At 33.6% G+C, this 16,488-nt stretch overlaps 1 protein-coding gene across 1 annotated transcript; it reads right to left on the bottom strand.

The window, feature by feature from the left end:
• Positions 1-7,166: 7,166 nt before the first annotated feature.
• Positions 7,167-14,670, bottom strand: LOC21392778 (AUGMIN subunit 3). Its single transcript, XM_010109009.2, has 18 exons — positions 14,356-14,670; positions 14,105-14,141; positions 13,814-13,917; positions 12,725-12,920; positions 12,364-12,430; positions 12,009-12,112; positions 11,844-11,928; positions 11,487-11,541; positions 10,530-10,661; positions 10,139-10,208; positions 9,947-10,004; positions 9,778-9,833; positions 9,375-9,527; positions 8,808-8,919; positions 8,565-8,706; positions 8,397-8,472; positions 7,890-7,985; positions 7,167-7,441 (listed from the first exon to the last, which is right to left on the bottom strand). Exons 1-18 carry the CDS (start codon positions 14,529-14,531, stop codon positions 7,310-7,312), a joined length of 1,851 nt encoding a protein of 616 aa, XP_010107311.1. The 5' UTR covers positions 14,532-14,670; the 3' UTR covers positions 7,167-7,309.
• Positions 14,671-16,488: the final 1,818 nt, after the last annotated feature.

Raw genomic sequence — 16,488 nt, 5'->3', positions numbered from 1 at the left:
ACGCGAAGAGCGAGAAGGAGGGAGAAGAAGTAGAAGAACTGAAGAAGTGAGAGAGAGACGTGATGAGGAAGAATGAGAAAGGAGAGAGCAAGAGATCGAGGAGTGGGCTGAGACTAGGACAGTAAGAAATCACTCCGAACCGATGAATTCGGCTGAGCCGAGCCGATCTTACTCAAAAATTACGAGTTTTTAATTTTTTATTTAATTTTTAGTTTTAATTATGCCTAACCCACACTGTGCGGGTAGGGACGCGGGGTGGGGTTACATGAACCCGAGATAACTCTATCCGGCTGAACATGTTCAAAGTAGGTAAAACAATGTCCAACACTTCAAATTCTTACTTTCATAAGTTTATGGACTTTATGAATTCGGCTGAGCCGAGCCGATCCTACTCAAAAATCACGAGTTTCTAATTTTTTATTTAATTTTTAGTTTTAATTATGCCTAACCCACACTGTGCGAGTAGGGGCGCGGGGTGGGGTTACATGAACCCGAGATAACCCTATCCGGCTGAACATGTTCAAAGTAGGTAAAACAATGTCCAACACTTCAAATTCTTACTTTCATAAGTTTATGGACTTTATGCATTTAAACTGTTAACTTATTTATGTTTTGGATTCACGGTTTGTGTAAAAAATACTTGTATGCTATAGTTGTTGAATTAGGACATTCTTTATTTATATTGGAAGTGTTTGATTTCAAAGTGAGTGTTTTAATTGTTCACCTTGCATTTAGAACTCATCTTGAAGGAAAGACATGTTTTGTTTGATAATGATTTCTTCTGTAACAAACACAGATTAATTGACTAAAAAGTGATCATGTGGTTCTTGAGATCACCAACCCGAGTAACCCGACCCTACCCGAGGTCACCCGAAAGGTTGCGGGTTTGTAGACTTAAGAGAGTGTCGCGGCTCAAAATTTTCTCAACCCGCACTGGTCGGGTAGGCTCAATTTTTCGGCTCAACCCTACCCTACCCGGCCGATTTACACCCCTAGCTGAGACCCCGCAAAATTTTCCCCTAGTTGAGCTTGTTCTTTTTACTAACTGTCTTGTTCACTTAGCATATTCGAGTTTTTAGTTCGAACTGAAATGTGACATATTTTGAAAATTTTTCACTGTAATAAAAAAAGTTATATGTGACATTTTTTGAGAATTTTTTACTGTAAAAATTTAAAACTGAAAACTCAAATCAGTGAAATAAACGTGACCATTTACCATCTCAAATTTTATTATTATAATATTTTCTCCTATAATAGTTTAAATTAAACTTTTTTATTATAATATTTTTCTTTCACTTATATAATTTAAATTATAAAATAAATATATTTACACTTATTTAATTTGCTGATTTAAATTACATTAATTTAAAATTTTTTATTTTAAGCAAAAAATTTTAAATAATGTGATTTAAACAGTAATTCGAATTAACATTTGAACGTATAATATTCGGATAAAGTCTTAAAACTAGTTTGAACTGAATTGGATTTTAAATTTTTTAAAGTAACTCATTTGAACTTGTTGTTTTTCCTAATTGAAAAATTAATATTGTTTAAGTTGATGATAATTAAAAATGTTTTACATTGAAATTTGAAAAGAAAATTTTTTACATTAAAAATTTTTTTACAAAAATATATTAAAAAATTAGTACAAAAAAAGCGTCCTTTAAGAAAACGTTACCTATAAGTACAGATTAACATCTCTATAAAAAATAAAAAAAATAAAAAAAAAAGAATAGAAATACAACTTATTAGGCATGTACGATTTTCAACATAAACTAGTAAAGCACGTTAAATAACATCAAACATAAGGGAGCGGGTCCAAAAATGACAGCAAATACAATTAGAGGGTCCACTACGACATCAAACAAAAAGGAAAAGGGTACAAAACGACAGAAACCAGAGCTGGGTTCCAATACGACATCAATCACAATGGAGTGGAGGTCACATCTGCGAACAGAAGGCGAATCTTTTTGACCGGGCAAAATTAGAGTTGTGCTAATGGTTTGAAAAATACAGGCATGTTGTTTTGCACTTAAATTTAAAAAAAATTTAAATTTAAGTTATAATTTTATTTAAATTTATATTTTTTTATAAAATTTGAGTTTTAATTTGAGTTTGAGATTAAAATTTGAGTTCAAATTCTCCTTTTAACTAAAGTTTATGAACTCAAACTCAAGTTAATGAACAGTATTTTTTCTATTATTAAAAATGTCATAATTTTTTCGTTTTAATTCCGATTGAGATTATTTTTTTATGCGTTCACAATGAAAAGACGAATAAAGCCCCACCTATATACCATATTAAAAATTTCCATCACCATTGATTTTTTATTAAAATACTATCCAAATACAAGTTTAAGTTTTGACTCATCCAATCACAAATTCAAAAAGATTATCATCTCAAACCATAACTTAAATGTACACAACCAAATAAAAATTCAAGTTACAACTTTAACTCAAATTCAACTCAAGATCTATACTTAAGTCACTATAACTCAAAAATACAAACGAACATGCCCTAGAGCTAATGGGGAGGGTCAAACTCTCTTTTGGATTATTTAGTTCAAACTAAATTGAACATTCAATTCAAATAAATGTCTTTACATACTTTTTCGTAAATCGAAGCGGTTCAAACTCAACGAACTGAGCTGAATTAGTGAACCAAACACGTGTTTTATTTTCCTTGTCTTTTCTAAAGAAAAAAAAAATCATTTCCTTTATAAGTTTTCTCCCACTTTTTTTTTTTTTACTTTTTTTTTTTACATCCCTTATGTTGGTTCCAAACACGGGAAGACAAAAATCTCTCACATTTCTTTTTTCTTTCCTCCAAATTATTTCTAAACACACCCTAAAGTGTAAAGGAAAAAGACAAAGTGGATGATTATAAAGAGAATTGAATTAACATGGCACCAAATTTCCTCTTTAATTACTGGTTAAGCCTTACCCCATAATATTTTATGTTCCATTTTTTGCCTTTTAGATTGGGTAAATATCACTTTGCCATCTATAGAGATGGAACATACAGAAACTCAACCCATACTTTTACCAACTAGCATTACGAAAATCAAAATCAAATCGCATGTAAAGAAATATTAACTCAAACTCTACTTTCTACCTCACAAAAAATAATAATAATTGATTAATAAAGATGGGACAGAGAATCTTTGGTCGTCTTTTATCAATATACCACCATCATTAGTGGTTAAATATTTGATAACATACCGTTTGATTTATAAATTTAAACCACAATTTTAATCTTTTTACCCGGTCTAAAAGATATAAAATTATGCAATTGAATAAAAGAAGAGAGATTAAAGTTTTATCTACCTAAAATTTAAGCAATTATGATTGCTATCTTCAAATTGATTATGTATTATACATCTCAATTGTATTATTATTTGAGTTTGGCTTGAATCGTATTGACTAGTTATAACCGAATCGCCGCTTTCTAATTGTAGATATATTTTAAACTTCAAAAATATAAAACAAATAGACTAGATAACAGATAGGTTTCAGAGAGTGAGTGAAAACAAATTCCCTAAAAAAAAAAAGTTCTAGAGACCGCGGATGAGGATAAGTAAAGTATTGTGTTAAATTCTAAATTCTTATTGTAAATTTTTTATGTGTCCAAAAAGTAATTTACATTTTTTTAGACTTTTTTTGATATGTCAACATATCAAGGGATCAAGTTTTCTAATCGTGAGATCTGCATAAAATTATGTATAAAAAAAAGTATGTAGATTTAACGGTTAAAAAAATCTGACTTACTAGTACACCGGCGTACCAGAGAATCTCTTTTTCTTAGTTCAGTTTGAATTTTTTAATTGAAATTTTATCAAATATTCAATGCGAGTTTCTCTCGTAGAACTATAGTTCTATTTTTTATATGTTTTCAGCCGTCAAATCTGTATTAAAAATTGTCTGTTCTGCACATTTTTTTAATTTCATTTGATTTTGAACAGATGTAACGGTCAGAATATAGGTCCTGCAGGTAGGACGGCCTACCGGAGACAGTCTCAATATTCAACAGAGTATTAAAAAAATACTAACATAATTCTTTTTGTCACTCTCTCCAATCACAATTTGACACGTAAATTTTACAATCTCATTTTCTGCTTATATAATGTTTTATAATATTAGTGGAGTTACGCGTCAAACAATAAATAAAAAAAATGACAAAAAAATAATGTTAATATTTTTTTAGTACTCTAAAATAATGCTAGCATTTTTTTATAATACTTAGAGTGATGCTAGCCTTTTATAATTTTTTTTTAATGAGAATCACAGTAGTTTTTACTATTCTTAAACATGTAAGCGTTTCCCTATGTTTACAAGTGTTACATCCCTATGCGTTGCATGCATGAGCGTGTGACCTTTTCATTGGCCTCCACTCCACTCCTCTCTCTCTCTCTCTCTCTCTCTCTCTCTCTCTCTCTCTCTCTCTCTCTCTCTCTCCTCAGTAAGAGAGGCAGTGATAACATACATGATAACATTCTCTCAATACAAATCGGAATATCTGTTATATCCCCAGTCCCATTCGTATCAGCCGTTATCTTTTCGCAGCCATATTATCAGCTTTTATCCACTTTCCATATTTAAAAACCAAAAGAATGTTTTCATGAGAGCCTTCCTTATATATATATACATATATATATATATATGTATATATATATATATACACACTCTGGGACCTTCCAATAATATGTCACAATCTGGTTTCCCCCATCTTTTGAATTTTACTTTTTCTTGGATCAGATTTCATCGCAGTCCTTGAATTTTTACATCCAAGTTTCAATACAAAGAACGATGCCTACTGATATGAAGAACCTGCTCAATAATAACTCATTAGCCTTCACTCTTTGGTATGTTTTTTTTTTCTTTGCATGGTTGTTTATATTTGATCCTCGTCTTAATTGTTATGTTTCTTTCTTAATTATACGTATTCCTGAATTTTGGGGTTTCAAGATTAATGATATAGGGTCCATAATGTTCCGTTTTCATTTGTGACCATAACCTCATTCATATATCCTATTAAAATTTTTTATCAACATTGAGTTTTTATAAGAATATTATTTAAATACAGATTAAAAGTTTTGACTCATCTAAATACAAACTCTAATAGATTCTCAATTCAAAGTCACAAATCATAACTCAAATGTGCACATCCAAACACAAACTCAAATTAGATTCTCAACTCAAATTATAACTCAAACATTTCCTCAAATTAAGATTTAACTCAAGTCATGCAATTAATTTTTTCCTTAATTATTTTTGCTGTTCTAAAATAATAATAATAATAATATAATATTGAGATCTAGTTATGTGGCTATTCAAGAAAATAAGGGGAAAAAAATGTTAGGGCCTTACTTGGAATTTCATTTGAGATTTTAATCATTTGACTGAAAACCGGGGATATGAAATCTGTATTAATTTCTTTGTCGGAGATCAATGTTTGTTGCAAAATAGAAACATTTGATAATTCTAGCTGTACTTTTCCCTTTCTTTTCCTCGTTTCTGCATCTAATTAACAGAAAATGTGTCCATATACACTTGTGTGTATTTTTTTTTTTTTTTTTTTTTTGGCGATTCACCAGCATATCAAAAATATCAACCATGACACACTTGTGGTTCTCCTTCTCTGTTATTAAAAGTTTTGCCATTGTTCATTTTCTTCTCTCTTCTCCTTTTTGGCTTCTTATAATTGTTCTTCACTGTATGATCTGCAGGAGTAACAAGATGAAAAAAGCGCAAACTCAAGATGATGGACTGGCAAGAGCACTAATGCAGAAGAAGATTGCGAAAAAAGTTACGTCGTCGGCCGAGAGCAATAAACGTAATAATTCTTCAGAGAAGATTATGGCAGGACGTACAAAATCAGATCACATAACGTCGTCGAAAAAAGCTTGCATTTGCGCACCAACAAACCACACCGGCTCATTCAGATGCCACCTCCACCGAACCAAGAATATCATGTCATGCACTTCACAACAAGACAGAGACGGCGACGACAAGAAGAGTAATGGCCGTGAGACCAATAGTGTCCGTACAATCGGTGATGGCCAGCCCATGCTGTCCAGGTTCGGTAGAGCTGCTTGCAAAAACATGCCATTGACGACGGGCTGCCTGGCCTCATCAAAGCCTGAGAAAGTCAAGTGATCGAGTTTTTGTTCTTTTGGGGTTCTCAATTCCCCTTGTAAATATACGAATAAATCCTACGTACTTTTTAGCTAGGGAAGTAGAAATCAATCCTTTGGAAGGATATGTTATCCTTTTCACTGTACTTTTTTTTTAAAATTCCCTTACGTGTATAAATTCCCCCTAATAGAACTGAATAGATTAATCCCAAAGGGTTTTTTGATTTCTGAATGCCTTTTTATCATGCGAATTTCATCTTTCTTGTGTTCTTTGTTATATTTGTATCATCTCCAACTAGTCATGTCGGGATATCTTGTATTTTTGTTATTTTTCCTTAGAATTTCACTATTATTATTATTTTTTTGCTCGAGAAAATTGACAGCTTGTTGATATTATTTATCTTATGTGTTTGTGGAGGATATGGCTGATGATTACGAGCGGAAGGAAAGGTACATGTACACACTGTCACATTGACGTAATAGGCTATTACGTTTGGTTCATAGATTAAAATTATTATATTAAAATTATTTTTAATTTACGTGTATTTTTTATGAGAGAAAATACTGTAACAAACCATGAACCATGATTCAAATCATGATATGAATTTTCTTACCAAACATGTCTTCACAAGTGAATTATTTGATTTGATTTTCAAGATTCTTTTCTAAAAGACAGCTCAATATAGTTTTCTTAGCAAAAAATAAAAAAAAATCAAGAGTTGGAAAATGATATTTAAACAAAAAACTTTAAGAATTAATGACTTTCTCTGGTGTTTTTTTTTTTTTTTTTTAAATACCGGTGTTCTTTACTTATTAACTGTCAAATTTATATTACTTTTTCAATTTGATTTAATTTTTAACCAAATTTAATACAGAGCTGATAAACACTGAACACTAGAGAAATTCCCTAAGAATTATAGTTATAAGAATAAACCCCTAAATAAACAGTGATTCAACCCGTATGAGAAATATATTTCTGTAATTTGCTTTATAAGAATCTTAAAAGAATGAAAAGCTATAAGAATTAAGACGGCATTTATAACCCCTAAATAAACCACACCCACAAATAGAACGTTATTGGTCCTTAAGATTTTGTGTTACCTTTACACTACAATGATTCAACACACATAGAAACCATAAAAACTACATATGTATAAATAAATAAAAGCGTATGGATCAGGAAACTTGCAACGCTCTGACTCGGGCGGTTAACTCTCTAACTTGGCTCCTCAAGCGTTCGGGATTACAGAAGAAATCCACAAAAACCCGTCGCTGAAGCGCAACCTCTTGGGAATGATGTTTTACAATCTGCATTCCAGAATAGAGTATATACATAAACATATATAAAGCTATAAAAAGTCCAAGTCTAAGTAGGGAAAATGCTATAAGGCACCGTTCATTTCACATATTCAAGTTTTGCTACAGTAAAAAGTTTTCACAAACAGTCACATCTAACTTTTTTGCTACAGTAAAAAGTTCTCACATAAAATCACATCTCAACTCGAATTAAAAACTTAAATCAGCGAACTAAACGGACCCTAAAGTAATAAGATAAAAGCAACCGGGAAAAGTAAATAACCTTTTTTTTTTGGGTTATAAAAAAGCCATTGGTAAGCTGGTGTTTTTCATCACTTGAGACCATTCAACAGTGAGGGGGGGAAAAAACCACGAGCATACCATCTATTTTGTTACTGTACAGATCATCGATAGACTCCTTTATCAAACGAGGACAGTAAAGGAAACAAACAAAGATTACCTCATTCTTCTTACAGTGCTCGAGTGTCACCTCCTCGACCGCAGCAGAGAGTTTTGCGTTTATCTTTTCCATTTCATCAAGCTCCTTCATCAACGGCTGGTGAAGATGTTAATTGACACAGGGCAAAGACATTACATTGTAGTGAAGGAAAATAAACTTTTCAAGCAAAAAAAAAAAATGTTAAAGGAAAATTAAGGGTGCATAATTATGCAGATGTCTTTGTAATCAAAATTTCTAGACAGCATCAAAGATGATCAAATTAATATTGCAGTCATCATATTTTGTTCTATTTATCATTTCGCAAAGGAAGACTCATAATTATAGACTCGACTCATAATTATAGACTCGACTAGTTACCAGCCAAACCCTAAATTAGGTTGGTAAAAATCTACTCCTGTCACTGGAACAGAACACGATTCTAAAACTGAGCAAACAAGGTAGTGGTAACTGCAAGTGAAAAAAGTGAGTTAAGAACAGTAAAGATAAGCTAACAGGGAAGGTTTGTACCCGAGGAGTCAATATCGGTTGTGCCGTAGTTGAAGAGGCAAAAAGTAACTGCTGTAAACTTTGAATTAAAGTGCACCTGATACAAAAAACCAGATGACTTCTTTGAAGGCTTGTTCATTGATCGTAAGACATGGTACCTAAACAATAAGTGAGAGTAGGGTAACTTACAGCTCATTGATACATCTATTTCTGTCCTCAGGAAGAGAGTTTCCAAGATCAGACTGAAGGGTCATTAAGTCAGATTGAAGACTAGATATCTGCTGAACGATGCCAGGAGCAGAGACGTATGTCGATAACCCAGCTTGAGCATCTAGAAAATGAGAGGTAAGCAAAATTTTTATATTAAATTCTATTGCAAAAGAGGTAGATAAGTAATACTGGTTATCTGGCGATTCAAAGCACTGTCATTACTTGAATGCAAACTTAAAAGATCCCTAACCCCATGCAGAAAATGGTCTTGATCATCCACTCCTCCTTGTTCTTGTACATCAGATGAAGCTTGTATCAATGCCAGGCAGCGAACCTACAAAAGTATATTCCCAAGGAAATATGTTTACACAATTAGAGAATATGCAAAATGAGTTCATGTAGTCGTAATTAGGAAAATGGGCGGATGAAAGGATACAGGACACTGAGAAAGCTAGATATACTGATGTCCCCTTGAGGCACATATTAAACAATAAATATAACAAACTGTGTCCAAGTGAACTTGTTTTCCCCCTACAAAAGACGGTACATAGTGAACCATGAATAAAACAACATCAAAAGTTCATAAACAGGAAGAATTAAAGAAAAAGGAAGAGACGGAAGAAGAGGAATTGAGGAGAATACTGACAAATAAAAGCAGTATAGAAAGAGAACTGTTACACACACACACACAAAAAAAAAAAAAAAGGACAGAAGGAGACGTGTTAATATTTGTACGCGTACAAACAACAAAATGAGTAACAACCAACCAACCAAAGATGAGAGCTATACCACACGGCCTTTTGTTGCTGACAAGTAGGCTTGCAGCTCCGATTCAATAACTTTGAGCAAAGAATATGCTCCGAGCATTTTCTTCTTCTCCAACTGACAAGCTATCTTTAAGAACTGATGTCTTGCAAGCTGATTAACAAGATGATTTATGAACTGACAAAAGAAATAAGCAATATGAAGTGTTAGTATAGAAGACTGGAAAGTTTGGTAATATGGACATGTATCTTTCTGAGCCATGACAACCCCGCATTAAAAGATTAATACAAGTATTTAAAACAAAGACCACAGTTCCTTCTAATATTGCAAACAATTATTTTTTGAGGAATGAGCCTAAAAGCTATCAACATTCTTCTTTCTATGAAAACAATCAAATAAAGGTTTAAAAAGGTACAGCTGACAGTACCGCTTTCTGCCGGTTGATATAGTATTCTTGGCGCATGACCTTCAAATCATAATCACCTAAAATTTTATTTAGATTGCATCAACAATAATAGTAAGATTTTCAGAACCCAAAAGGTAAATCAGATAGGTTCAAAATACACTTGCAAAAAGGGAAAGCTACCAAAAAATACCTTGCAAAATGTATGTGTCTTGGAGTTGGGCCAGCTCCCAACAAAGATCTGGAATAGTCTAAAAGAAATGCGCATTTACATTAAAATAGATAGAAAAAACTAAATGCGACCACAAAAAAATACTATTTTTCTTATAAAGGATAGTACTAGATGAGACATCCACTATTGCAGAAAGATCAGGTGGAAAAAAACCTCGGACAATAATTTTTCTTCCTTGTGATAAAGATTTGATAGTTCTCCAACCAATTCAGAATGCTTTCTCCTGCTCATTATGGAACATTGGTTATTACAGATAATAGCATTTTCTGCTACAGCAAGATGTACAAGATTTCACCAATTTATACTGATGTTATTAAGCCTAGTATACAGCCATATTTAATTTTATTTTTATTTTTTTGGAAGTGTAATTCTGTTTCAAAACAACGTACAATTTTAATGCACTTTCATTTATATTTTGGAGTGAGGGTCAGGGGATTGTCCATGTATACGCAGGTATATATCTTGCAACATCAAGTCATAAGAGACGCAAAAGAGATAAGACAGCAAAGCATAATGAATTAATTAGTAAGTTTGAAACTTATACCTGAGAGAATGAATATCAAGATGAATGTGTGCTTCATCTGAACTCACTTGAGATCTAAGTGCCATTAGAATAGCTTGCTGCTTAGTATTCTCAACTTGGGCCTCCACCCACTGTCTTTCACTTGTCCCAAAGCTGTTCCAAGAGTTGATTAGTGAAGAATCATCATAAAACTTTAACATGCATTATCCAAAAGTAAAATCTCTAAGGCACCTTAGAATTGTTCTTTTCATATTAAGAGAAAAGTTGAAAATGACATCAGCAAGTGTCATAGGTCCCCGCCTCTTAGGTTTGTATATGCGAGAAGGGGAAGGAGAGACGGAAAGGGGCAGGTTGGTAATTTGGGGTAGCAATGAGCATCGGGATAAGGAATTCTGTTAGTAAGAGTGAGGAGTTAGTTATTGGCAAGGAGAATAAATAACCTCGAGGGGAAAATAGGAAGGATCGTGAATTGAGTGAGGAATAGATTCTGTGGAGGCTAGGAGGAGTCCTCGAACTCTCCTCCGTCCTTTATTTTCAGTTGTAACTTTTCTTGTAATTGGTTTTCCGATTGATTCAATACAAGGAGCCAGGCCCTTTTCCTGGTTATTGTTTCCATTCTTGCCGTAATTTACCTTCTCAGCCGTAGGGTCCTAACAAAGTGCTAACTAACAAAATCAATAAAAGGAGGAGAAGAATCAACATGAAGGAAGATTTTTACCAAGAAGCTCAGCTCTCCCCCTCTCTGAAGTTAAGAAAAGTAATACTATAAACCGTATTCAACTGCTGGGTTTTAACACCCAAAAAATATGATCGGAAAAATATAGCTTTCCTTTAGGAAAATAAAAGAAATCTTCTTAGCAGGAGTCACTTATAAAAAGCCACTGTTCCAAATACTTCCGTAGAACACGGTTATATACAAAAGCAAAATAAGTCTTGAGAAAGTGAATAGAAAAACCAAGGAAGACAAGTCAAACATACACTGAACGAAGTCGTTGCAATTCAGACACACGTTGATGATGAGACGTTTCTAGATCTGCAGCAAACACATAGCCACATAATCATGAACATGATGTGGAAAAGATTCCCAAAATAAAAGGCCAAAACTCGTAGAAATGACTTCTTTCTTTTCCACAAAAAAAAAAAAAGAAAAACAAAGAGAAAACTTTCATTAAAAAAAAAAATAAGAGAGAAAACTTTCATTCTTGCAGTAAATAAATAAATAATTCCGAGGTATCTGAAAAGCAGTCAAATCTAAACATGTAAAAATTGAGAGCATAAACTTATAGAAGGGAAACTTTTGTTGAGAAGAGCATAGAAGGCAGATAGAAACATTACCTCGTATGATGATATTTGAGATATCATCAAGACTCACCCATGAACACTTAGATTTTCCATCCTCGGCAACTAACCGAAAAGGACCCTGGTAAAACAAAAGGATCGCATAATGAGACAATTATGTGTCCATGTGCGTATATTAACAGTAGTGCCATACTAGCATACCGTGTCCAGCTGCTTAGAAAACCACTGATTTAGCTCGTTTATACAATCTGAATCTCCGACCAAGTATGGATGAAAGTCAGAGTAAGCTAAGTAGATCCCATCCTCTGCATTCCAAAGTAAAGCTAATCAGATGAGAAGCAAAAAGTGATAGGAGATTCCACTCAATTAACGCACGGTTAATCATGAATTACTCTTGGTGTCTTATAATACCTTGACATCTCTCTGATGGAATACGCACAAATGAATAGATGATACTTACTCTTCAAGTAATTGGAATAAATGAGAATTACTTTTCAAATACTCTATGGCCAATGCAAGTAAAAGATAAGAAAAGGGAAGAAGAAGAAGAAAATACCGTCCCCAGAATGATAATGAGCCAACTCTTGTGCTGTAGAAGCAATCCTTCCAAGCACTGCATTCATCTAAATCACAGTAAAGAGCATTGAAAAAATAAGTAAGAAATACGAACAGTACATTACAGATGGCATTACTTTCTTACAAAGTATAAATACCAAAGCATATAATTTAAAGTACCTAACAAATCTTCTTAGCTCTTACTAGCTGCATTGGATGAGACTACATAATAAATTTCATGTCTTTAAAATACACTTACGTTTAATTCATTTCATTGAAAATAATAACTAAATTACTTTATGACTAAACAAAACCTCCCAAATCTAAATAAAACAAAGAAAAAACCATAAGTCCTACTATACCTGTAAATTTCTTGCAGAGAGGCTGTCATCTATGGTTGTAAGGTGCCCATTAACAGTAGACGTAGCAGCAACTCTTGCCCTTCTCCCTTGTATCAAAGCAGAGGCCTGACCGGATAGCATGTCAAATTGAGACTGCAAATTTCTAAGTTGTCTCTGCAAATCTAAAGCTTCAGCTTTATAGGCCAAAGTTGCATCCCTAAAGAAAGCAGAAACAAATCAGAGCTCTGGAAGCAGAGCCTCATAGATCATCAATTACTAGCCAAAACAATTCCAACTCTAAAATGCCTAGAAGAGGTGAAGTAAACAATAAAACTATGTACGCCATAAAAAAAAAAAAAAAGGAAACATCACTAATACAGGTAAGATCATCTCCAATACAAATACTGATGGCAATGCTATATTTGGCACTAAAAAGTATGAAAATGACATACCTGATGCATCATTTTGATTTGTGTTCCAATGCATGATGATATTTCAAACGCTATATCTACATTTTGTCATGATCATTAAGTTTCGAAAGTTGTAAGGACAAACTTTTACATTTAAAATAATTTAAAAATGCCAATATTGTAATTATTAAAGGAAAAGATCATAACATTTACCAATAGCAATGGCAAATTGCCAAGTTTAGCACCAGGAATAGCACCTACTCAAATACTATAATTTGGCATTGACAGTTTGACACACTAATTTGGCATTGCATTGGAGAGTCTCTGAGGAGTTATAATAAGTCTCCATCATTTGAAAACGTAATCAATTAAAGGGAAAACCTAATGAATATCTAAAATCAGCAGTCAAGCAAATAAATAGAAGACCAATCTCAAAGAACGCATAAACGTGGGATAGAAAGCAACAAAAGTGTACATATACGATTCGGTTTTGTGTCTTGCAAAAAATAACACCCAATCACCCTGCAATTCTCCCCTCTCGTGCGTGTTGACACAATTTGACGTGAAATAGATATTCAAAAATAGGCAGCTATATTGCACAATCAGCACCAAAATTTCTTCAAGATCTTCAGACTCGGATCATAAAGTATGGTCTATTCATATATTAGTCATTTTTAAGAACCATCAGAATGTATGTTACCGAATGTCTTTCAATCCTTCTTCGGCTCCGAAAACCGCTTCTTGATTGTCTCTCCTGGAAGCAAAGGCTGAAATGCTATCGTAAGCGAAGTCCAAGTCTTCCCCCTGCCAAGAATTACGCTCAATATCAGTTTTACTGTTCGATCAAATTCCGCAGCAAATAAACCACACTCTAAAAGTCTAAACATACAACAATAGGCTCATTTCAATTTCTTTTCATTCCCAATTTTTTCGCTTAATTTTATAAAAACAATAAAAGAAAACCTAAGAATAGGAAACGGAGAAAATTTACCTCCAGTAGCTTCCCCTCTCGAAGAAATTGCTCATACCTAGAAAACCAAATAGTAGATCATCACACCCAGTGAAATTGCAGTTCATACGCAAAAACATCGAGCCAACCACACAAGAAAAGACGAGAAATTGAGTAGAATCAGAGGATTTGAACAGAATAGCGGATGAAACCGTCGTTTTTCCCGGATTTTCTCGGGAAGCAAACAAAGGAAAACGTAGAGAAGAGAGAGAGAGAGGGGAAAGGAACGTAACTGGGAAAGCTCGGAGAGAGAGAGGACATTGGAGGGGCGGAGGCTGGAGCAGATCCAGTCGAGGATGGGGCGTGCGTCGTCGTATTGGAAGGGCCATTCGAAGCTGTCAGGGTCCAATGCCTCTGCGCCTTCGTACCCTAATTCCCCCAACAGCGAGCACAGTCTCGCCCCGCTCATTTCCGATCTTCGTCTTCTTCCTCTTCTCCGACCGGACTCTTTGATCTCCGACTTCCCTCTTCTGATATTCCTCGGCGACCGAGCTCACACAACGTTTCAAAGTTTAACTTAACAGAAGAAAATAACGGACAGTCTTTGGGCGTTTTCGGGCGCCGGCCTCACTAACGCCGTTCATTTCACCTGTCACGTTAAAATTTAAATTTTATTAAGTAAAACACTCTTTAAAATAATTAAATTTAATTTTTTTATTATAATAAAAAAAATTATATAAAATTACATTTAATTTAAATTAAAAAATTAAAATTAACGAATTAAACGGTCTTAAATCATAATATAGGTTATTTAAAAAAAAGGGTGATGTTTCCCGTTGTACACTCTGGACAAGCTTGTCCTCTTATTTGAATTGCTTTATCATCACGTAATCTTTGAATTGCTTTATCATCACGTAATCGACTTGTCCGTTAGGTTGAGGCTTGACAAATTTGTACTTTCATTATAATTTACAAGAATAACGTCGTTTATTTAGGCTTCGTTTAACTTCGCAGATTCGAGTTTTCAATTTGAGTTGAGATGTGATATTTTGTGATAACTTTTTACTGTAGCAGAAAAAGATAGATGTGACATTTTCTGAAAACTTTTTACTGTAGAAATTTAGAACTGAAAACTCGAATCAGTGAAATGAACGAAACCACTTTTTGCTAATCAAAACAACCAAACTAATCCCCAATAGGTACTGCAATTCAAGTTTTCTTTCCTACTCTTGGTATCGGCAATAGACATCAAAAACAGCTACGGTGTTGGCAGAAGAGGAAGTCGGGCTGAGGCACCATCCAAGCCTCTAATACTGGAAACCATGAGGTCGGACATTTTTAGCAGTTCTAGTTCTACTCTCTATCCTGATCACTATAACATGGTAATCGCCATTGATTTGGTCAACTTTTTTTTTGGTTGGAAAGTTGTTAAGATTCTTTTTTTTTTTTTCAAATGAAAATTTGATGCAACGGAAAGAATAGAAAGAATTCTACCGACCTAACCTGGATGGAGAATTTTCAAATCCACCTAAAAGAAGCCCTACAAAGAATTAGTGAGCACTGAGCCGACCTTTTACCTCATATTCAGTGTCAATTCCTCTCCCTGAAATAAACTTGGTCGTTTGTTTTCTCCCTTGCCCAGCTCACAATGTCGTTCTCTCCCTTCCTTCTCTTCCTTGTACACGCGTGGATGGAAATCAGAGTGAAATAGATTGAGCTTCGTTGGGCTTATAGGTCTGATGTGGATCAACTTGGTTTTGGGTTAGGGCACGTTGGTTGGGCCTAAATAATGAAAAAATTACGGAATTTATTTAAATTTTTATCTTTTATTTTTAATAAATACTTTTTTATTTCTTTATTTTTAATAAATATTCTTTTTTTAATTATTTAATTAAAAAAATTATGAATTAAGAATAATGAGGTTTAATTTATAAATTAAAATAATGAGATTAAAATTATTTTTAATTTACGCATATTTTTTTAAAAAAAATACTGTATATTTCAAATCATGGTAAATTTTTTTAAGGTCCGTTTAGTTTGTTGATTCGAATTTTTAATTTGAGTTGAGATGTGATTTTATGTGAGAACTTTTTATTATAGTAAAAAAATTAAATGTGATTATTTGTGAGAATTTTTTACTGTAATAAAACTTAAATTTTAAACTTAAATTAGCGAAATAAACGGAACTGTCTCCTAAAAATTAAAAATGCTGACTCGTGCTTCGAAAGAATATTTCTATGAGATTATCCCAAATAATTGAACTTGATCTGCAGCTTGGGAGAGAAAAGCTCTCGAACAGAGATGAGCTCTTTTGTCAGCGCCGCCGCAATGATGGGTCTCGTCGACAACGACGTCACCGCGAAGGAGTCCGCCACCTCCCTCGACATCTTCGCCGTTAAACCCACGCTGGCTCTGACTAGTCCTAG

The sequence above is a fragment of the Morus notabilis genome, unplaced genomic scaffold (genome assembly GCF_000414095.1).
Source record: "Morus notabilis unplaced genomic scaffold, ASM41409v2 Scaffold1175, whole genome shotgun sequence".
Taxonomy (NCBI): Eukaryota; Viridiplantae; Streptophyta; class Magnoliopsida; order Rosales; family Moraceae; genus Morus; species Morus notabilis.
Note: the sequence above shows the minus strand (reverse complement) of the source record. Positions and strands in the feature narration are given on the sequence as shown.